Source organism: Camelus ferus, chromosome 23 (genome assembly GCF_009834535.1).
Source record: "Camelus ferus isolate YT-003-E chromosome 23, BCGSAC_Cfer_1.0, whole genome shotgun sequence".
Lineage (NCBI taxonomy): Eukaryota > Metazoa > Chordata > Mammalia > Artiodactyla > Camelidae > Camelus > Camelus ferus.
The window spans coordinates 22,956,373-22,981,170 of record NC_045718.1 but is presented as its reverse complement, the minus strand read 5'-3'; the positions used below and the strand labels follow the sequence as shown (position 1 = coordinate 22,981,170).

Sequence of the window (24,798 nt, the reverse complement as noted above, 5' to 3'; positions counted from 1 at the left end):
GGAAAATATTTACCCTTCTGGTTTCAAAGTGCTGAAAACCAGGCATCTGGGGACACAGTGTGTTCCAATTTAAAAAAAAAAAAAAGTCCAGCTATCACTCTGGAAACTAAAAAGTAGAAAAGGAAAAACTTTTCCACATCAATTGCAAACATCTCTCTGGGAGAAGATATGGAAAAATTCGAAGACGTTTCTAATGACATCCACCCTCCCTTGTGGGAACATGAGCCTAGAGAAACAACTCTAAAACACTACGTTTACTCACCCCTCATTTCTTCTGCAAAATTCTGGCTCTGACTTAAACACTGCCTGGCCTTCTTCAGTTCTTCCTCCAGGTGGCAGACTTCTCTGTCCCTTTGCTCAGACTGACTCTTAAGGAGGCTGTTTTCCCTCTTCATTTCCTGAAGCACAAACAGAGGCTCAGGGAACTTATGACTTCTGCCTGGGTAAGGGTCCCTAATGGAACTGTTTATTTCTTACCTGAGGAGGAATCGCACTTAACCCTTTAAGCACTTAATGAAGTTAGACAGTCTTACTTCAATTGAATGCTTTTATAAATAGAAGTTGAAAGCACAAAACCCAAAACTGATGATCATCTTTTTCCATCAAGAAAGAAATTTTTCCAACTTTCTAGATGCCCTATGCTTGTTAAAATGTTAGCATTTAAGGAAAGTCCTATTGACAAGATCCCCTGGAGACACAAACCCCCAAGTTCCTATCACATTTGAATGATCAAATGTATCTTTGCAAAGTTCTGAGGTGCTAACGAACCAAAAAATTCATGTGACAGATTTTTAAGTTTCATTGTAAAACTATCTTAAGGTTCAGTGTTATGGAATGTCTTTATGAGTAAAAATTACCTTTAATAAATGTTTATTAAGAAAATCTGCAATGCACAAGATGCTGGAATGGGCACCATGAAAGATGCAGCTACAAATTAAGACAGAGTCTCTGCCCTCAGGGCAGGTACCCCCTAGTGGGGGAAATGTGATACCAGTCACTTAATACACACCAGGATGTGCTAGATACTAAAGAGAGGTGAAGTGTACTATGGAAAAACCAGAGGGCTAGAGCACAGAAGGAAGAATTAATTCTAGGCAGAGGGATCAGTCTGAGCTTTCACACTGAAAACAGGTCCTCTGGGTACCTGATTAAATGAAGTCCCTGTGCACTGATGTGCCATAAGGTCGCAGAGACATACACAGCCCCATTTTATCACCTAGTGAAACCTATTTTTCTGACTCTTAAAACCAAGCAATATTTGCATCCAAAAAAAAAAAAAAGCTTCTTCATATTAACCACATGACTTGTATAATAAATATTATAAACGCTCTATCCAAATTCCTCAACTTGTTGTTCAACCTTCAATATTGTAGCAGAGAAGTATCTCAGCCTATATTATATGCCACCCTCTGGACCACTGGGAATTGGCAGGTATCATTACAGACTGACAGACCAAGCATCTCCCATCCTTAGCAGGTGTGGAGGGGATAGGACTCATAAGGCTAACTTAAAAAAAAAAAAAAAAAACTTTAAAAAATGCCCCTCTGAGAAGTAGGGGAAATTTCTGAATCTTAAAGAAACAATTAAGACCCATCCTCCAAAACCCTACTGCACCGTTAGAAAGCAGATGGCCCTGGCAATGCTGAGCTGGAAGCCTGCCTTCAATTATCAGTCTGGTTACTACCAACAGATGGGTACCAATGCAGCAAAGCCAAATTTAAGAAGAGGGAGAATCTGGCTGGTAGAAAGCACTTGAAAACTTGCTGGCAGCTGCTGTGTTCATGTATATATGTTCATTTTCAGCATCAAAATATGATAGCTCCTGTTGCAGTTATATTCCTCTTTCTCCTTTGTCCTGATCCTGCCACCCTTCCACGAGCTCATGTGACACTCTATCAAATTAAGAGATCAACGGAGAAGAATTAATTCTAGGTGAAAGAAATATAAAGTCCTGCTCCAACTCACCCCAAGACTGAGAGGCTAACATTCGTACTAGTCAGTGTGAGATTCCGCAGAGAATGCATGATCACTAAGGTGCAACGATGTTACTGACTTAAACTAGCTTCATTAAACTAGAGAATCTATAATCGCTTGTTTGCTCTTCAGGCTCAGAATAATCACCACTCAAATGAGATCACAGACGTGAAAGGTAAATCACCTTAACAGACTTCAACAAGGGTAACGGAGCATCATTAGTAGTATTTCTCCCCGAAATTTAACAGCAGCTAAATCTGCGTGATCAATACTAAGATTAGCTGAATGAGTTCAACATGCGAGAATAATTAGAATGTAACCACCTAGGTTGACTTAGCATTTTTATTTTGCAACTTACAAAATATTATTTTTACCCTAAAAAATAAATCAAATCAAATGGCACCTACATCTAGAGGTGTGACAAGAAAGCGGACAAGACACTGGGTACAAAGCTGGCTGCATCCCAGCAGGAGGAAGGCGGGTGAAAAGAAGAAGAGGGAGGGAGGGAACCCGGGAGGGAGGGGGGCAATTTATGTTTATGTGTCTGTTCGTCTGTCCTTAACTGGAGACTGTTTAAATGAATAGAAGGCTCAATGGAAAAATGAACACGTCTTTCTCTATTCTGGCATTAGCTCCGTAAATACTTGTTTCTAACGAAGAAATGTTCAGCCAATCCTGGGACCCAGCAGGCTTATAATGCTATGGCTGTGGCCAACCCAAGAATTTTAAAAGGCCAGAATTTAGAAAATGAGCATCTGAAAATGGAGCTGTAGGCTGCCATCCATCAGCAATTAGTTTTCTGTGAGGCTTACAGCCACTTAAGACTTGATTGGGTAGCTCATTAGCAACAATGAGTTAAGCATACAAGGGTATATTCTCCTAGGCATCTCTGACAACCTCACATGATTTGCAAAATTGGGCACTAGTCTGGAAAACACAACAAAAATCCCTATAACCACAAGCCAGCATTAGAGCTTAGCAAGCAATTCTACCCACATCAACTTTGGTTTAGGAGCAGCAAGGGAAGCATCACTTCCTAGGGCCAGACAAAACAAATTTAAGTTACTGTGTGGCATTTCATGATCCCATCCATGAATAACGCTTAATACGTCCCCTGCTGGGGCGAAATCTCTGGTGAACAAGGGATGGATGCAAAGGAAGTGTTTTTCTCCTTCCATCTCATCTGTCTTGCCTGCCAGACCAGGCCCTCTGAGAGGACCCGTGTAATACAGGTCCCCAGGCTCCCCAAACAAGTGTTCCTTCATCTTAGCTGTCAAATGATGGTATATTATCGCCTAACACCAATGCTACGGGGTTGGCACTGGATGCTGGATGAGCAGCTCATCTAAACCCTCCATTCACTTTGTTACTAAATGTTAACTTTACTCTTGATTGGGCCATTAAATCACATTTCCACTACTGATAATTTCTCATTGTGAGCGGCATATTAGTTTGCTAAACACGCTTAAGGAAAATTTCGGTACAACTGTCACATTATTTCGGCATCCAAAACCTATAAGCATGCTAAACTTGTTTGTACTTATAATTAGCTACAGAAGGATACTCAGAGCAACAGACTAGAATGGGCTATAATTTTAAATGTGAAAAGTCTCAAATGAACTCATCACTTTCTCTGCCTATGGGTGACAGCAAACAGTGGTAATATCAAAAGGTCATAACAGTCGTGAAGACCAAAGAACATGTATGTGCGAGGCACAGGTCTAAAGACTTGACATATAATATTTAACTTAATTCACACAGCTTTGAAAAGAGAGGGGTGTTATTAGTCCCCATATGCAGATGAGGAAAGTCAGACTCAGAAAGGGTAAGTCATCGTCCCAAGGTCACACAGCAGGTAGGTGGCAGAAAAATGAGGCAATTTCAGATCTCACTCACTCTAAAACCACCAACATTTTACCACTAAGTTATACTGGTCTAACTGGGTAAATTGCTTTTCTGCTCCCAGTCCCTCTTCAATATGCAAGAGCCAGCTAAACCCTTTGAATTCTTGGTATCATCCTCAAAAGAAGACACACACAAACTTACATTAAAGACAAATACTAAATGAATTCCCTGGTCCTGGGCTCGGCACTTTCACATGACTGCCCTCACTGGACACAGAAATCAATGAAATATTAAGGGCACCATGACCGGCCTTAAACTCCGTACTGCTACAGTTCATGGTGGACAGCTCCACAGCTGACAAACCAGATCCTATAGGGACGCCCCAATCTTCAGAAACACCTGCAAGAGATGTCCGGACCACTATGGAGCCTTGGCCAAGCAAACTGTTTGAAAAGTGTTTGGACCCTCTTAACCAGACGATCGCTTTTACAAAATGTTTCCACCAGGCAGCCAGTGGAGTCGCGGGAGAGTTCCTGGCTGAAAGGGAAGCTCACAGAGGGAAGAGTTCGGTGCCAGTCTGCCTGTGGAAATGTTAGCAGAAGCATCTGTTGGTTGGTCCCCACTGGCCAAAAGGCAAACATTTGTTTTGTTGAAACAAACACTTCCATTTGAAAACGTTTGCTGATGAAACCATCATCTGATATGAAGTTTTCCTCCACTCAGGCTGCGGGAGCTATGGCCGCCTCTCTCCAGCAGTATTACCCCTCTGAGCTGATAGCTGCTTTAACAGCCTCTTCTTTGCTACTGACGGATTTTCCAATTTTAATAACCATGAAACTCTTTAAAGCTGTGAAGATAAATACACTTAAATTTGCCTCACCTGGATAAATCACTGCTCTTTATAGAGAACTTAAAAACAACAACAACAAAAACCTTACAATCTAAAAAGGGATGGTAAAATATTTAAAAGATTAGTGGAAAAAATTCTTTCCTGTGACATTTAATGAAGAAGAAATTTCTACTGTTCTGCTGTGCTTCTTCGTAAGATTACAGTGCTGATTTATGGCTCTATTCAAATTGTTTCAGTCTATTAACTGTCCCTAAATGATTCTTATTTAAGCCCTTTAAATAAACTCTGAGCCACTAAATAAGTTCAGAGAAGCAAATGAAAATAAGCATGGATAAAATCCTATTGGTAGAACAACATCAGGGTACAGCTCATATCCATGCCATTGGGAAACCTCTGCCACCACTTTGTATTGTTACCCTGACACCACCAGCCAAGCCTGCACACGCTCAGCATAAGGTTAGTGTTGACTGTGGAAGCCAGAGTAGTACACTGTAATTACTTGATATTTTTATAACAGTATTAAATCTAGAAACTCTATCTGTCATAAATTTTATTTATTTAAATCTGTGACTTTGCACAAGGTTTTTAATATTTGATGACTCAAAAGCCAACCCTTGGAAAAGGAGTTTAAATTATACCTCCAATCACCAATTTTGTTCCTTTCCATTGAGAACAATCCCTTGCTTTCTTCCATCCTTCCACCTCCCAGGTGGTCTAAAACAATCTTAAAAAAAAAAAAAAAAGTAGTACATGGTCTTAATACAAGTCATGTTTTCCCATAATTGCTATGTTCTGTGTCAGAGATGATATACAGAACACTCTGTAATACTTCTGGCAAATAAAAAAGGGAAGTATGTAGTCATGATGAACTAGTGAGAAGTAGTATAGAAACTCTTCAGTCCTCCCACTTCATCCTGTACAGAGTTGATAGGTGCTCATCTGTACTCCCCACTCACCTCGCTGCTTCTCCTCAGCTCATTTTCCTTGATCTGACTCGCCTCTAAGGCCTGTTCAGTCCTGTTAAACTTTTGCTTAAACTCTTCCAAATTTTTTTCTAGCTGGTGCTTTACAGATGTGACCTATGAAGAGAAAATAATGCCAAGCTTTTTATTTTCTTTACTTTCTAAATAATTATTTAGTCTCAAATAATAAAAAGGTCATGGTATATAAGAACTGATGCCATCTATTTTGGTTGAGACACAATACATGTCACAGCTAAATGTGGCACTGGAAGTTGAACTTAAAACACCCTCATATCAACCTGTGACATCACTTGGCAACAGCATATGTTGATGAAAAAGGCTGGGTTTGGGGGGAAGCCACAAAGTAAAAAACTTTAACCACAAAATTGTAACAACCGAGTAGTGATAAACAACTAAAATTTTGAAAATTGAGATAAGAAACAACAACAAAAGTTGAGATAAGAAAACAAACTGGGAGAACACATTTGCAATAAATATGAAAGAATAAAAATGATATTCCTGTAGTACAAATAAAACAGATCTGTGATTCAATTTACAAAAAGGCAAACCCGTTTAAAAAGAAGAGCAAAGGACAGAAACAAATTTTACACAAAAAATATAAATGGCAAATCACCTGAAAGAAATAACCTCAGTGCTAGTCAGGAAAGTGTAAATTAAAACAATGATAACATTTTTCACTCCTTAGTTGGCAAAATTTTTAAAACCAAGACTATATCCTATTAGCAGGACAGGAGGAAACAGGCCTCTTACATCTGGTGTCAGGTAAACTGCTACAACTTTTCTGGAGGGCAGTGTGGAAGTACCTGTCACACGTGAGAACATATACACCCTTGAGGCCATCAGTGTCGTATGTAGGAAGCTGTCCTACAGAAACATCAGGAAACATTCACCTTTACCTGCCCAATGATACCACATGCTACGTGAACCTAAACATCTGTTAGTTTGGAAATGACTTAAAAAAAACCCAAAAACGTTTGATAAAAACAAGGCCAGGTACTACCTACAGAATATTCTCTGATGAACAAAAACCTAAAAACCCAAATATACATTTGTAAATGTATTTTTTAAAAGGCCTTACAGGACATCCAACAAACAGTTGATAACAATTTATCCTAGTACAGGAGGATTTTTTTTTTCTTTTTTCCAGACTTGGACAGATGGATAAAGGATGACTCTATAAAGAACTTCAGATAATCCCCCATACGTAACAGATGTCAATAAATGTTAGCGCTCCGCATCTCAGCTGCATCCTCCCAGCCCCAATTCCTCTAAGGGAGGTCCACATGTCTTGCTCTGCTATATCTTGAATTTGAGAGTTAACCTGTATTTTTCATAAAATAAGAGACAACCTAAATGATAAATCCTCAATTTTAGAAAAAAAAAAAAAAAAAAAAAACACTGAGAAAGTTAAGTGTAACTCTGACAACAGGTGAACACCTGACATATTCAGAGTAAACTCTAAAATGTGTCATCCTCTCAGGGAAAATGGATGAAGTCAAGAAAAGAATGAATGAACACACTGCCTTCTGCCAGTTTAAAGCTGTGGGCTATTTAGTGCCTCCACATTGCAGATAGAGCAGGAAACAAAATAGCCAAGGGCCTGTCCTCACGGAAAGATTTGAGTGATGGAAGACAATATAAAAATACACAAATAACTGTATTGTGCATCAGATGATAGGAATCAGAGAGAAAAGTAAAGCAAGGTAAAGAAACAAAGTACTTGAGAGTAGAGGTCTACGTAGTGCCCATGGAAGATGTCACTGATAGGTGATCCTGGAGCAGAAAGCTCAAAAAGTGAAGGTACCACCCTACAGATCTGTCTGGGGACACAGCATCCCCAAGAGTAAAGCCCAGAGCTGCCCCTGTGTTGGGTGTCCAACCCCCTCCCCCCATGGCAGAGAGGCCATGTGACCTGGACGGTGCGTTAGGGGAGACTGGCAGATGGGGTCAGCGAGTGAGGGGATGCGAGGGCCACCTAGGCTCTTGCAGACCTTCAGAAGTGCCTGACTCACACTCTGAGATGGGGAGTGATGATGGCAGGGTTTTGAGCAGAGAAGTGACACAATCTGACTAACACTTGAAAAGACTCCCTCTGGCTGCTGGCTGAAGTGTAGAAGCAGGGAGACCAGTTAGGAGGCTAGCACAGAACCTCAGGTGAGAGATGATGGTGTCCTAGACCTCATACAGTACCGGAGGTGGGGAACGCAGTCATAGCCAATATGAAATGTAAAGGCAGGTTTTTTCTTAGCAGGGAGCTATGTGGCACATGAAGGGTTTCTGAGGTGGCTGACGAGATTCTATCCTCTGACATAGATAATGGTGACAAGAGAAGCATGCCTTATAATAATTTACTGTTGTACATTTGTAAGTTTAAATATGCTGTTCATATAATACACACAAATACACACACATGCAAATAATATACATATGCAGACATATACAAATACATCCATGCATGTGTGTGTGTGCGTGCATGCGCGTGTGTGTAAATAAATAAAGGTAGAGCCAGCAGAGTTGTAATGGATTACTTTGGGGTGTGAGAGTGAAAAAGGAGTTGAAGGTGACATGGAGGTTTTGGCCTGAGGAAGATGAAGAATAGAATTGCTATTTACTAAGAGGAGGAAGATCAAGGGAAGAGCAAGTTTGGGCGGGGGGGAGCTGTAGTTCCATTAAAAACATGTTAAGCATGAGTTCCTGTTAGACATATGAGTGGAAATATCAGGTACACACCCACAAGTCTGAAGGTCAGGCCAGACGTCCAGGCTGGAGATATAAAGAGGTCATCATCACACTGGCAAGACGTAAAGCCATAAAACCAGGTGAGATCATTTCTGCAGTAAGTGTTAAATAAATTATAAGTATCAGTGCTTTGACTATATGAGGGCATAAATACTAGGGAGAGCTCCCACCTGATGACATGATCAAGAACCACCAGAATATCAGAGATGCCCACAGACCTTCAGATCTCAGATCCTCATCACTCCCTTCTTTCTCTGAACAAGGAAACCCAGACCCAGAAAAGTTCAGTTTGCTCTCTACTTTGATATATAAGGAAAGTGAGGATACAACATTTTCTTTTCTTTAAAGGTATCATGTCTGCTGTGGTACAGAAATGACATGTATAAAGAAGAGGGGGGATTATGGAGGAAGGAGAAATTAAGCCAGTGCCCTACTTTATCCAGTTCAGCCTGTAGGATGTTGTGCATGTTCTTGGCTTGTTGTAACTCCTGGGTGAGTCTGGCTTTCATCTGAGTGCACTCTTGGTCCAGGGTTTGGAAGGAACGCTGTTGACGGGAGAGCTCCTAAAAAGTGAAAGACAAATGCAGCAAACTGACGCTGGTCAACAGGGTGAAACCCAAACGTCCTCCAGGCAATGCTCTTCTGGAGACGATGGCAGCCATGCTGTGTCCACTTAATGATCCTGGTCATCAGACTCAGGTCTCTGAGGGGGAAGGAGACGCAGTCCCCAGGAAGAACACATGGAAACTGGCCTCTTCCCACCTTATTCCCAATCTTAGATGAATCACCTCTGGTTTGAAATATCCAGGGGCAAAAGAGAGTAGACCTGAGCTGCAATGGTCACAACTCAGCTGAGAAATCAAACACACTCGAAAATAGGGTTTAAGACCCCTAATACCATACACCATTGACCACTGAGGAGGACAGGAAGTAGATGCCACCCATTAACTGTGATAGCCACGTAGGGACACCAGATTAACATTTCTAGTCACTCTTATCAAAAGGCTGTAGACCCACTCACAGGCTCACTCACCTGAAACTGGTACCAACACTTATGCAAGGGCATCTTCAGCCCTCATTGTCTGCCAACTTCTTGCCCCTCCAACATCTACTACCTTTCTAATGTAGTTGCCCACCCACAGGCTTTAAAACAGCTGGAGGATGTAATATAGTTTCCTTCACAACACAGAGTGTTTGAAATAAATATGATCCTGTCCTTCTCAGTATCAAATCCTAAACAAATCAGAAAACATGGATAGAAAAGAATATTCGGACTGCTAAGTCCCTTCGCCAATCAAAAACTAAAAGATGGAAAAGTGTGAAGGGAAATATAGCCACCTTGCCACACAAAACATTTCCCCACTAGGGGACTATCCCACGTGATGATAGACACTCCTCTTTTCAATTAAGCAAACTATAAAGTATTCACAAGAGGCTTCCAGAAAAACGCCTCATGAACCCATTTATTTTACCTCTTGGAACTCTTTTTCTTTTTCCTTGATTTTCTGTTCCAGAGAACGTTTGGCACTTTCCGCATTTTGACGCTGACAACTCAAATCTTCAGTCAGTTTTTTCAGTTTTTGTTCCAAAGCAGTACACTAAAAACAACAAATTAAAATGGTCAATACAAAACAAATTGAAAAAAAGCAAACATTCTGAATTGTAGAAAAATGAGTCCCAAGATCTGGTTCAAGTGTACCATGGTGTTGTCACATTTTTACTTCATAAAAAGTTGGGTTTAAAACTATTAGCCAAACACCAGAACTGCTACAAGTATTTTAGCACACATAAAATTTATATTTGGGAGAAATTAGCAACGATGTAAGGCATTAGACCATTTAAGTAAATCCTCCATAACTTGTGCCATGAAAAAAACCAGCGTGTCTGAATAATGATTCACCTAACATTTTGTTGCATGGAAATGAGAGGTTCAAATGCAGTGATGTTGACCTTTTTGATTTAGAGGCTGTAAAATAATCAGAGGGTACTCATTATCCTCATCAAGCATAAAGATTTTGTGTGAAATTCTAAATATTAATATGCTTCTTTCCACGATGCTCCCACGATGCCATTTTAAATGTCTGGAGGTTCACAGCCCTCCAGGGAATATCACAACTGAGTTTTAACCAAGCTGCCATAGGCAGCATAAAGAACATTCATTTGCCTTTTTACATTTTTAATTTTTAAAATATGAGCTCCATCAAAATTTAGGATGTTCTTCTCAATTTAAATTGGAAAAAGTGTTAAAACCCATTCCTCTGAAGTTTCCCCATGGTGTTAAAATCCTTGAACTACCCTACAAAACAACTCTAAAGTCCCAGGGAAGAATAACACATCATATTGATGGAGAAGAACTCCTGATCCAAAAGAAATGTGCCCCAATTTGTCAAACCTCTCCACTAATGTATTTCTCTGAGACCCATTATAATCCCAATTAGAGCCATCAGGAATATTAGAAATTTAACAGAGAATTCAGAGAAAAAGAAAATGCTATGTAAGACTCTGCCAGAAGACCAGACACTAATTATTAACTAACCAAAGAGGAAATGATAAAGCTGGTCTGATTTTGCAAATATCAGAACTTTAGAAATACCAAATTTGTAAAGTAAAATAGTGAACCAGTGGTTCAAATTAACTCACTGCCTTGGACATTAAGACACCTTTGTCATTATCCTTATTGTTCTTGAATTTTTAAATTCCCAAGGAAAAGTATGAAAGAAATTATTTATAATAACAAATATGAACTTCAGCACGTATTTATTGGGAACCAACTGTATATCGAGCACTGTGCTAGGCACTAGGGATACAGTAGTAAACAACTCAGACAAAAATCATTGCCTAAATGAGTCTGAAATTTTGACAATTCTCAGGAGGGAAAAGAAAACACATTAGGCAGAATAGATGAATGAACCATTGGCACCCTCTGCTGGTACTCCTTCAAACTGCAACGTATTCCACTAAAGGATCTCAGAATCAACAATTCTTTCTTATTAGGAACAGTAGGCTAAAAAAGAGTCTTTAAGAAACATTTATATTTTATTGAGATTTTTTTAAATGATGATATTTACAATGCGCAATTCATGTGCAAGTACCTGACCACTAAGTGTCACGAATGCTCCATAATACTTTGAAAAAGGGTCCAGAGCTCAAGTCCTTTAAAGGTATGCAGCATATGACCCTGGACACTCAGTGCTCTGAGCCAGAATTTTTAGCAGTAAAACACGGGTGCTGAATTCCAGCTTTGCTGCCAGCCCCAACACTCTGTTTCTACGTGCATTCAAACCATGCATCCCACATGGTTTGTAAATATTCGGAAAAGAAGCATAGTAGAAACAGCATATATATATTCACTAAAGCACATGGTATTGATTTTGGTTAAATTAGCTCCATTTTACTTAATCGGTAATTCTAACGGTAGATCAGGGAACAGCATAAACAAAGCATAATTGATTTCAGCAACATACTGGACAAGGTCATATTATCTCTAGAGGCAAGATGGATAAAGGCAGACTAAATTTTCAGTTAGGTGGATTTGTAGTTTAATGGAAAAAACAGAATCTAGAAAGCACGGAACAAATGAGTCTTAAGGACCTGGAGGGAAGTCTCTAATAGAAAGAAAGCCAGAGCATTGCTGTCCTAGTCAAACTTTCAAATTCATGATCTGGTAAGAAGAGACCTCATCAAATATGTTAGACTGAATAAGGATTTGGTGATCTTGTCACACCAAAACCAACAAAGCAAATGTAAAAAGATAAGCATAATTCTTATATATCAGAAGGCCTGACTTCGCAGAAATAAAAATGAAAATGAGCTTAATTGACAAGGAACTCAATATAATAATAACAGCTACTATTATGAGTTCACTATCTGCCAGGCACTATGCTAAAGCCTTTATAAAATTTAAAACAAACAATCTTATGACACAGACATTATTATTGACACCATCTTACTAATTAGGCAACTGAGGCTCAGAAGTTAATTAAATAGCTCCAAAGCAACACAATTGGGGTGTGGCAGAGCCAGGGCTCAAACTCAAGTCTTTCAATTTAAAAAATCAAATTACAAACTCAGACTGCACAAGGAGAATAAATGTGTGGATCAAGAGAGGTCATGTTCCTTCATACATCTGATCCATAGTTATCAAGAATTTCTCTATGCAAAACACTGCACAAGAAGAATTCTAAAATGAACCTGGACTGCCACTTCCAGGAAGGTGGAAGAGACGAACACTTCCCTATTCCTGCCATCAAGAACAATTCAAAACCCTGCATATTAGATTAAGACAAACATAAGAAAGCTCTGAAAGGGGAGAAGAAAGCAGGTTGACTAGGGACTTTGGGACCCAAGGAAAAACATGTCAGTGCTGGAAGAACACTGTTAACCCAGAATCCTATACCTTGCAGAAATATCTTTCAGGAATGAAGAGGAAATCAAGACATTCTCAGACTAAAGAAAAGTTAGAGGATTTGTGGCCAGTACATCTACACTAAAAGAATGGTTAAAGGAAGTTCTCTAAACAGAAAGGAAATGATAAAAGGAAATTTGGAAGGAATCGGGAAGGAAGAATAAGTGAAGGAACAGTACAGGCATATACAATAGGCTTTCCTTCTCTTCTTCAGCTTTCTAAATTATGTTTGATGAATGAAGCAAAAATTATAACACTGTCTAATGTGGTTCTAAATATATGTAAAGAAAACACTTAAGAAAATTATACTATAAATAGGAGAGGGTGTAAGGACAAAAAGGGGAGTAAATTTTCTGTAATTCATTAGAGCTGGTAGAATGACAACATCAATAAACTGTGGTAAGTTGTATTGTACATTATCTAGAACAAGCACTATAAAAGCTCTACAGAGAAATACAAGCAAAAACACTATTGATAATTCAAAACGGAATCCTAAAAAAATGTTCAAGTAACCTACAGGAAGGCAGGAAATATGAAAACAGAGGGGGAAAAAAGGAAAGAAATAAAAAACAAAAAATAAGATGGAAGACTTAAGCCATGACATATCAGTAATTACACTAAATAATAAATAGTCTAAATACACTAATTAAAATACAGGTACTGTTTATAAAAGTGAAAAGTGCTTTAAAAGAATGCATCATAAAATATGACCCAAATATATGCTGTCCACACAAAACTCACATTAGGCCTATTTTTTAATTTAATAGGATAGATAGGCTGAAAGTAAAAAGACAGAAATACATCATGTAAACATAAATCAAAGGAAAGCTGAAGTGACTGGGGAAAAAAAAAAAAAAAAAAAAAGAAAGAAAGAACCTGTGTCCCTGGAAGCAAATAGAAGATATAGGTCTATCTGCTACAGTGGTTTTTACCCACTGCCCTAAAAATATCTAGAGTTTACTAAAGGTAAATTCCATAGGCCCACTTCAGACGTGGGTCTAACAAGACTAATTCTGCAAGTTTCTCAGTGATTCTGCCAGTTAGCCAAGTGTGGGAACTGCAGGGCTGGAGCATAAATAATGATAATAAAAAGGTCATGAGCAGGATGGGTGGTGCCAGGAGAAAAGATCTCACTGCACTCCCAGGAGCTCACAGGAGGAGAAACATGTCAAGAGTATTCCAAGAGGAAGGTATGCCAAGCAGTAAGGCAAATGTGAGAAAAACACTGGCCCAGACAACAATTAGGCCCAAGAAACACCAAATAAAATGCAGTCGGTCCTAGAAGATAATTCATTTTTCTTTATACTTGTCATCATATACCACACTACCTATGTGACTGATACATCTATGTTACATCCCCCATTAGGATGAAATTTCACAAGGCGAGTGAGTGTTGTCTATTTTCTCACTACTCCATCCTCAGGTCTAGAATAGTGCCTGACACAGAGCAGACAATCAATCAGTATTTGTCAAATGAGTCAGTGATTGAATGAATAATAGAAAAAAACAGAAGAAAAAACTAGAGAGGTAGGTTGAGGGAAAAGCAATAAGAAAAACGAAAAACCAAAACAACCACCAAAAAAACCCTCAGGTAACAGGCTAAGAAGCCTGGGCTTAATTAAAACCTTAAGATTAAGGGGCAGGAATGCGTATACTGGATCCTACGAGTAGATCTGTTCAATCCTATCATATGTCCTAAACCTCTTTTAAAGCTGCATGACTTTAAGTGCCTCTTCTATGTATCAGGCACTTGCCAGGTGCTGTATATACAAAATCTTTATTCTTCCCCACCCTCTGAGATGTAAAAGAGATCAGTGACTTACCCAAGTCCCTTGGCTGAGAAAATGTGTAGTCTAGATTGGACCCCAGATCTACCCAACTCTAAAAGAACTTCTGCTCAACTGTATCAATACTGCCTAGCATATATTAATAAGGTTCACCCTAACATTTCATAAGTCTAAGTGTAAAGTACTCTCTCCAAAGAACCGTACGAGACGAGGGGAGGTTTATCAGTAACTCAAGGAAAGTCAAGTACCTTGGTGGAGGCCTGGTCATACTGTGCTGTCGTTCTCACTAGTTCGTCCCTACTTTTGTTCAAAACCTTCTCTTTTTCATTTAGTTCCATTTTTGCTTTCTCCAGTTGGAGTTGGAGTTCTTGAAGTTTATTCACTTGGCCTTTCATTTCTTTTTCTTGTCCTTGCAGACGTAGTTCCAACTCACTAATCTTGCTCCTTAGCTCTTAAATCACAAACAAAACCCGCACTTCAATTGATGTATATTTTTCACAAAGAAATTTACAACTAAATTCAGAATATATTAATCTATGTTACTCTGCTCTGAAATCTTTGATGAGTCAAATATAAATCAATTCACATTAAACACAGAAGCTACTTTAATGGATTCAGTTTCAGTGTTTATTCTATTGTTGTTTGTATTCAAATATCCTATAGAAAGCAGAAGGAACAAATTTTCTTATGTTTTCACAGAGAAACTCTGGGGAGAAGATGCTTTTCTAAAATCATGAATAGTATCTTATCGAGACTACAAAAAGTGCATCACATATAACACCCTGCACTAAAATTAGCACTTGGCTTTATACACCAGCAAACTAATATTTGTTTTGTGCCCATATCAATGCCAATGAGTGCTAAGCAGTGAAAAATTCACCCTCCCGTATTTTCCAGAAGCTTTACCCCCAGTAAAGATCAAGACAGTGTGAACCTCCTCTACTGCCAAAGTTAACAATTTTTTTTCATTTTTTTCCCTCACTTATACACAATGTTGGTTCCAGTGGTACGGCAGTGTGACAGCTCTCACCAGGGCACACTGACGGTGATTTTCAATCTATCACAGCACTGGAAATTATAGTCTGCAGAGTAGATTCCAAAACACCACCTGGCAGCCTTGGCTGTCAGCAGCAGCGTGGTGCGGCAGCCAAGGTTACAGGTTTGCTCCCATATGGACAACCTGGCAGCACACGGCAAAGCTGTTCTGCGGACACATGCCACACCTCTGGCCAAAACCGGCCAGATCACCGGCTTGGTCCATGGGCCACAAAAGGAGCCAAATGCTAAGTGGGGAGTGTCGACTGTAACCCACCTGCTTGCCCCGCTGCTGGAAAGCCAGAGGCACTCACCCTGCTTTTGAAGGCTTCAGGGCACCAGCTTTTTAGTACAAATACAGGTACCTTTCAAAATGGTGATCTCTTTTCTCATTATCACAGACAGTATTTCACACCACCCGTCTGGGATGCTGACCACTGATGGGCCTCACAAAACATCTTAGCAGTTCCTAGGACTAAAAATGTCTGGAGTCATCTCTGAAATTATCTCAGGAAAATTTAACTTAACTCAAAAAGTTACCTTGATTTTGGGCTTTTAATTGATCCAAAAGATGAGGATTGTTAGAATTATCACAGAAACTGCTGTTAGCATCTCTTTTCCCCATTTGCAAAGTTGATCTACTCGGAGTCACTTCTTGTTCCCCAGAAAAATACGATGCAGAGAAATCTCTCCTAATTGGAGTCTTTAGAGCACTGGATGAAAGACGACTTGGAGTCTTGTCTTGTTGCCATGAGAACACAGATGATGAAGCCTGATGTCGGGCAATGTCCCGGTGATTCATGGTGCTTTGCGGAATGGCCTGGCTCGCTTTCTGTAAAAATAGAAACTCTTTAAAGCCCTTGAGAAGTCACAATATTTAAGACTATGTACTTATTTTCAAATAGAACATAAAACCATGCCAAGAGGGTAACACTTCCACTGTGTACCAAGAAAGAACATTCATCAAGTCAAGGGAACCACTGCATCCCAATACCCAGTGAGGACATATTCTAACAGTCAGACTTAGCATTCAGGGGTGAAGCCAGCACTATCTGAGGCGCACTCTATTTTAAATGGGCTCAGTTTTTGTATTCATTCTGCATCCCTCCCATACTTCATACAAACACATGTGAGTACTTACTTCCATTTTGAATTCTGAAATTTGGTTTTCCTTTGCCTTCCTTGGTCACCTCCCCCTGTAGCTTTCCACAAAGAGACTCAAAATTCAATAGTAACCTAGAGAACTCTTTCAAGAATCTACTTTCCACCATACCACTCCCACAGAAAAAAAGTCATATAAAGGTATTTTATAGTATATAACAGACATTTGTGGATTATCTGCTGTTTTGAATTATTTTTGTTCTTCTCTCTGCTCTGTTCTGACCAGATGTGCCTGTAGATGCTGAGTTAAATTTTTTATAGCAAAGGCTTTTCTTGCAACTGGAACAGGTTTATGGTTTATGGAGACTCACATCCCTTCACAAAATAACTCTGGGAATAGATGTCAGAGGCAGAATCAATACCAGTGACTGAACTGGATAACAAAGCACATGATATTTCCAATACAGACCGGAGAATTACTGCTTAGTCTTTATTCACCTTGATAGGCAATGCCTTTGCTACCTATCAAAACCCTGGTGATCTCAAAACAAGGGTTAAAGGCATAAAAAGAATTAAAATTGTTAAAGCTCTAATAGGTACTTTTTGATTCTCATCATTAAGGCGTCTGGTTATAAATTCAGCCTGAAACTGTTGGCTAAGTTGTGTCATCTCACCAAGTTCATATGTTTAGTGCAAATGTACCATCAAGTGTCAAACTGGAATTTTTTTTTTTAAACAAATCACATCATGTGAGCAGAAATGGTGAAGGTATAGCCTATAGATACCAGGTATTTTCAGGATCAGTCCTGAAACTAAAAGCTGGGGTTTCTAAAACATGGATTTTTGTCTATTTTATTGATATTAAGCAAATCTTTTCACCCACCCACCTCTCTCTGCTTTTTTTTTAACCTGTATCAAAATGGAGTCTAAAACCCTTGTCAACAACTTATTTAAAAGAATTGGGGAGATTATGTTGATTACATTCTCACCTGAAATAAACATTTCAAGGATAACGATCCCCAAACCTCACGTCCCTGATGGCAGTCACCATATTCCATCAGAAGGTCTGAATATGACACTATCATCCCCAGGTTCTAAAGCCAGCCAGTGAGGGTCAGGAGTGACTCTGGTCCCACCCTCTCCAAACATGTTCTTTATCATTAGATCTTAACAGAAAAATAATTATGTTACCACCATTTCTATGGAATTCAGTGAGCATTTAATATTTAGGGATAAAGTAATCTCCCGCTCTATTTTACTCACTCTTACCTATTTTTCATCTTAAAAATATTATAACCAATGAGCCAGGAACTTTATTTTCTTGGTTTAAGAAAAATATGTCAGCTCTATGTAAAACAGATTCTTCTCCATCCTTGTTCTATCCTATCAAAGCACTTCTTCAACTGCATCCTCAAGGCCCATAAGTTACTTACCTTTGCCTGCAAGGTTTTCACCTCTGCCTCTAATCTTTTTCGTTCTTCAACTTCTTTATTATATTTTTCTTTTAGATCTTCATATTTGGAACCTAAACTCAGACATTGAGACACAGTTTCACTTCAATCATTGATTTCTCGAAGGAATTCAGATCAAGAATCATTATAATAGACAGTCTAGAAACAAGTATCTCAATACATCAGATAGAAAGAACGTTTTGGTTAAGGCAACAGATACTGATCAAATTACTCCAATATCAAAATATATGTAAACATATAGCTGTTTTGAATATTCCAAAACTGAATTATTTTTAAAACATACCATAGAAGGATAAAGTGAAAAGTTAGTCTTGTTAACCTGATGGCTCAGCATAATTCAACAAATACACAAAAATATATGTAACTGGTGGTTGCTTTTTTTTTTTAATGCTTAATTCAGAAGTTGAATTCAAAGCTGAATGAATTCATTTCTGTGGCAGAATTAAAATCTCAATAATACAGCTATTTATACAAACGGAAAAAACCCTTACCACTATAATATTGACTTGGTGTGAGTGGAGTTGTAAAAATTTTTTGTGGCGTAATGCACGCATTCAGAGAGACATCTGCAGACTGTGCAGCTTGTTGGCTTCTTTCAAGTTCAGATTTACACCTGTGAGAAAAGGACCCAAGGGCTCACCAAATCAGAGAAACAGCTACAGAATCCCAACACCACAGGTTACTAGAAAGAAATGAACTTGCAAAAAACCCACCCTCTAAGAATTCTTATCACTTCATTTATTCAACAGACATTTAATAAGAACTAACTTATGAGATAGATATAAACTCAGTCCCCTGTCTTCAGAGGAATTCAGTCTAGTTAGGGAAACAGAAATATAAACTGATAATCACAATGTTATGAAGGCTATCATGAAGATCTATAATTGCCACTATAGTAGCAAAGAAGAGTTGGGAGGGTGAGGACCTATTCCAAGGAAATTTTATATTCTAAGCCCAAGATAGACACAGTGTTAAAAAAGAACCCAGAACTTCGGAAACACAGGAGGAAACTGGTGTCATTGAACATGGGTTCCAATCACAAACTGGGATGGCACTACTTATACCACTGTCATCACAAAAACATAAACTTACGTACATACCATGTCTTCTATGACATTATTAAAATACATATATATAAATCAGGTTCACATAATGCATCTAAAAGAGATACGGCGGGACACAGATCCAAAGAAATGGAGAAAGTAAGCTATATACAGTTGTCCTCCGCATCCGCGGGTGTTAGTCCCAGGACCCCTGCAGATAACAAAATCTGCGGATGCTCAAGTCCCTCGTATAAAATGGCAGAGTACACTGGGCCCTTCCTATCTGTGGGTGCAGAACCAGTGGACACAGAGGGCCAACTGCATTGTGTATGGGTACAGATTATCCCTACCTTTTAAGTTCTGAACACCTTTCAGAATCAAACAACCTAAGTTAAGAGTGGACTCAATTCTTGCAACTGTCTAATGTCTCTGATTTTAACTTAACACAAGAAATAAAATGAACACCCTATTAGAATGGCTAAGGATGCGTGCACCATTCTTCTTGCCATGGACACATTACTTAAAGCAGGGAGTGAACAAAGTAGTGAAGAAAGTGCCTCAGAGCCCTAGCTCCACCCAGCTCCAAATTCAATCTGGAAGGAAGAAGCCATGTATGACCTAAAAACGGCTACTCAGCAAGTCAAATCACCACATTCAAACTTCAACTTTCGGTAGGTCATGGCCGTCCAATAAAAATATTCTATTAACATGAAAAAAGTAACAAGAAATAAGTGAATCTAACAAGAAATAAGTGAATCTAATCTTAATATTTTATGAAACTCAATATTTTCAATATTATCATTTCAACTTATAATCAGTACAAAAATCATTAAGATATTTTACATGTACTAAATCTTCAGAATTTGGTGTGCACCGTGTACTCCCAGCACATATCTATTTACACTAGCCACATTTCAAGTGTTCAGTAGCCATACATAGCCAGTGGCTACCATATTGGACATTGCAGGTAGGCAGACTCCCAAAGATGTAACAAGGTTGGGGACTCCAGAGATCAATCTTGAAGATCGTTGCAAAATCGGTGTTTCTTTTCCCTCTCAAATTCACATCTTATACCCTTTACCCTATCTTTTCATTAAAAAAAAAATAAAATTTTATTAATTTTAAATATTAGATAAAAGTATAACCTGCTATTATTTTTATAAACCTTTGTTTCCCATCTCCTAAGGGAACAGAAATACAAACCATCATCACCAAAAAAAAGCACTAAATTAAGTTGCTTTTTCTAGTTTAATTTAATTGTATGAGATTACCAATATTTGCAGTTTTTGACCAGCATTTCAAATGTTCAACCTCACTTGTTCAAGACATTCCTGAAACATAATTGGTGGCCTTGGAGACGGAAAAAATAAGTTCCTACCCTGAATTTGAAGGTTACCAGTGAGAATTTAAAAACTGTACTCAATAGTTTCTGTAGTCTATGGATTTTATACTCTTAACAGTTTTTATACTATAGCAAAGTATATACAATAGTTTTTATAGTCTAAAGTTTATATTGTTTATAAGCTTTTATAAGCACCTATATCCATCAACACTGTATATCATAAAAATTTTTTAAACTAAATGTTCTATTCTAACCCCATGATGATGATGATGATGATGATGATGACTAACAACTGAAAATAATGATAATACTAATGCTAACATTTAACAGCTCCTACGTCTCACGTACAACCCTGAGCACTTTATACCTACAAGCATATGTGCTACCAAATGGCACTTTTCAATGAAATATAGAAATGTATACAAAAGCATCTTTTCCTCAAATGTTAAAAATACAAACATTTCTATCTAAATTATTAAAATCACTACTTCTAAAACTGGCAGCTAAAATGTGCTTTCCAAAGGAATAATCATTCCAGCATACTGAAGTGAGCGTCGTACTTTCCATGCACCTGCTTTCCAAAACAAATGCTTCTCACTCATTCACTCATTCATTCAACAAATATTTGAGGACCTACAATTGCCAAGTGCTAGGAATACAGTGGTGAATAAGACAGACAAGGTCCCTGTTCTAATAGAGTTCAGGAAAACAAAAAAAACTCAACAAGATAGAAATTTATTTATCATTCTAACATGCAACTTATATATAGACAGTCAGCTTCCCACATGGATTGGAAACAAAATTAGAAAAAGACTTCTGTGTATCTAAATTATCATCTTCACAAAAAGACAAGCGTATAGTCATCCCTTGGTATCTGGAAAAGATTCGTTCCAGGACCCCCTTGAGTACCAAAATCTGGAGATGCTTAACTCTCATCTAAATAACATAGGTAATATTTGCATATAAATATGCGCATTCTCCCCTACACTTTAAATCATCTCTAGGTTACTTATAATACCTAATACAATGTAAATGCTACGTAAATAGCTGTTGGCACACAGCAAAATTTAAGTTTCTCTTTTGAAAGCCTCTGGAATTTTTTTTCCAAATATTTTTCGACCCTCGGTTGAATCTGCAGATGCAGAACTCATGGGTACAGAGAACCAACTGTGATTTTTAAATGTTTTAACTTTCAAAAATATGTTTGCTATGTAGGTAGAATTAAGATTATTGCAACTATGCTAGGAAAAAACATTCTTGGTATCAAAATATTTATTAATTACAAATGGAAAAATAGTAACTTTACACTACAGAAACCCTGATAACACCCTAACCAAGTGATCAGGTTAAAAGCCATACTAAATCATGCACCCTCTGACGTGGTGTACTGGGAAAGGCACGTCACTGCTTCTGTGGTTTCTTACCAAAAATTCATAACCTCAGTCTGACCTAGCAATTCTCCATCCAGGATGATTTAGCCCTCCCAAAGGGCATATGGCAATGCCTGGAGACATTTTTGATCATCAATACTTGGATGTGGGATAAGTGCTACTGGCATCTAGGGAGTAGAGGCCAGGAATTCCTAGTATCTTACAATGCACAAGGCAGCTTTCCACAACAAAGAATAATCCAGTCCAAAATGCCAGCTCTGCCGCTGTTGAAAAACAGCAGACAAACCCAAGTTGAGGACTATTCTACAAAAGAGGGGACTAGTACTCCTTAAAAATGTCAAGGTCAAAAGAGACAAGAAACCGTCCCAGCTTAGGAAAAATACAAGACATCAACTAAATGCAATGTGGAATCCTGGATCCATTCTGGAACAGAAAAAGGACATTACTGGAAAATCTAGTGAAATTCTAATAAAGTCTGTAGTTTGGTTACTGGTATTGAATCTGTTTATTTCTGATTTGGTCATTGTATACTATGTATGTAAGATGTCAACAATTTCTTTTTCTGGAAGTCTAAAGTTATTTCAAAATAAAAAATTTTTAAAAATGTCTGGCAGTATGTTTGTGTAATTAGCAATGGGGCAATTTGCTAAAGTCTTTTATGCTTTTAGCCTTTATCACTCCTTGTTATTTTGCCAAAATTCTACTATTAGAACAAAAAGATTCCATTTGTAAGCTAGCAGCATTCAGGTCCCACTAAATTTATCTTGATTCATGCCTCTAGTTGTTTGGGGTTTTTTTTTTTAAATGGAAAAGTAGTAATAAGTGCCTTTTTTATTGCTTAAATATGGTATTGAAACTGGTGAATTGATTATGTAAGGCTTAAGATGGAAAATGGGTCTCTCAAATGGGAACTCTCAGGAGGAAAATTTTCTTGACTTCACTTCCCTCCTCTCCAGCTGAGATTCTATGGCACACGACTTCAGCCACTCTCTTCCAATAACCTCCATTATTCCATATTCTTCTATCCCATCACCCTGGCCCAAAGCAACCCTAAATCAATTTTCTTGTATACCTTCTCAGCATTTATATCCCATATGTTGAAAAAAGAAAAAAAAAATCATACAACTCTATAAATTCCACTATAAATTCCCAGTCCCCAATCTCAACTGAGCCCGCAAACTCTTCAGTCCTTTCGTAGTTCCCTAATACTTTCATTCCCTGCAACAGCTTTTCCACTCAGAGAAAACATAAGCCATCAGTATAAGCCATGCTTTAACTTCCCTCCATCTTTTCAGTAACCACTGCTGAGAGTTTTGGTTATTATTGATTATTGTGTCACCCAGTAACAAACACAGTGCGTGGCACATAAAGTGTGAGTAAATGAATAAGCTAGCCACTATTTCATAAATTTATACAACACTGAACCCTGCCACAAGAGGACTGAAGTGTATAAGAAAAGAATTAATTTTCTTCGAATCATTGTTTATTCCACTGGAAAGAAAATAAACTGCAATGCATAATAATTACATCATAAAAGGAAATGATAGAGCATCTGATGAATACAAACAAAGATAGCCATAATAAATACCATTCAAAAAAAAGTTACCTTTTAAGTTCCTGTTCCAGTTTTTCTATTTGCTTTTTGCTTGAATTCAGTTGTCCTTCTTGGAAATTCACTTGTGACTCCTTGACTTGAAGTTCATGAGAAATCTTCTGCTTGGTCTTCTCCAGATTTTCACATATTTCCATCAAGCTTTGGTTCTCTCTTTTCAGGTTTGCGCCCTCGTTTTTTTCATTCTCAACCTAATGGGGTTTGTTCAAAAGGAAATAGGTCTCTTACTCATGGACTTACCCAGTATTATTTGGAAATCTGAGTTTAACACTGATGACTAATTTTCTGAGATACAGTTGTAATAATCCAGATGTTAATGTGTGATAAACAGAGAAAGTTTAGATGAAAAATTCTCCCGCTAGCAAAAACATTTTAGAAGCGATGATTATAGTATTACTACCCTGTTGGCTAACACAGAGGTACAAAAGAAGTACTACTTAAGTTTCCATTTATTAGTCCTGAAGAGATCTGGGAATACTAAGGTGAAAAACTCACTCTCAGAAAGCGGTATCTCTTTGTACCACAAAGTGCTCTAATACTGTCCCCTGAATTTGGAGCCAGAGGCTTTCCACCACGTTGGTGCAGAATGCAAATGCAGTGCCCAATTCATGGTCCCAGCCGGAAGTTAAAATGGAACTCAGCAGCCCTACATGTTAGCAGGTAAGCAGAAATGAGGAGAGGATGGAGAAAATGAAGTGATTAAAATAAAAATGACTCACAGAGGAGAGGAGAGGGGTTACCACCTGAAGATAGCAAAATCATTTTTCTCTAAATTTGGAAAACCAAGATAAAACGATTCCTCCAAATAATGAGTGAACAATTCTAAATACTAGCATTTCGGTGATACCTTCTGTTTCTGCTTCTGCAGTGCCGCCTCCAGGGTTTCAAGCTGGAATTGCCGTTGCTGCCTTTCTTTCTTCAGTTTGTCGAGCTGTCCTTCGAGCTCTTGAATTTTCTGAAGAGCTCTTGTCGGCAGGCCTTCCTTCCATTCTTCCAATGCCCAGCTCATTGTGCTCGCCTTTCTTTATTATTCAAACATTTATAAACTGGAAAGAATGAACAGACTTTTGGTCTTACCATAGTAAAAGGAAACTTAAAATCTCAGAGACTAAGGAAACTACACAACCGCTTTAAGAACCAAATTTCAAAACCTGACATTTCAACAGAGTGTAATATCCGTCTTCTTCACCCTCTGAAAGGTGACAGCCAATACCTGATG

The 24,798-nt window shown here is 38.3% G+C and overlaps 1 protein-coding gene across 1 annotated transcript in view; it reads right to left on the bottom strand.

Annotated features, from left to right (window-relative positions):
- CENPF (centromere protein F) overlaps positions 1–24,588 on the bottom strand; it is a 47,828-nt gene extending 23,240 nt beyond the window's left edge. Inside the window, 10 exon segments of the mRNA XM_032466472.1 lie at positions 263–398; positions 5,626–5,748; positions 8,826–8,954; positions 9,864–9,989; positions 14,832–15,034; positions 16,159–16,450; positions 18,153–18,244; positions 18,683–18,804; positions 23,574–23,770; positions 24,427–24,588. Of these exon segments, the coding sequence (XP_032322363.1) occupies positions 263–398; positions 5,626–5,748; positions 8,826–8,954; positions 9,864–9,989; positions 14,832–15,034; positions 16,159–16,450; positions 18,153–18,244; positions 18,683–18,804; positions 23,574–23,770; positions 24,427–24,588 (1,582 nt within the window).
- Between the last annotated feature and the right edge of the window lie 210 nt (positions 24,589–24,798).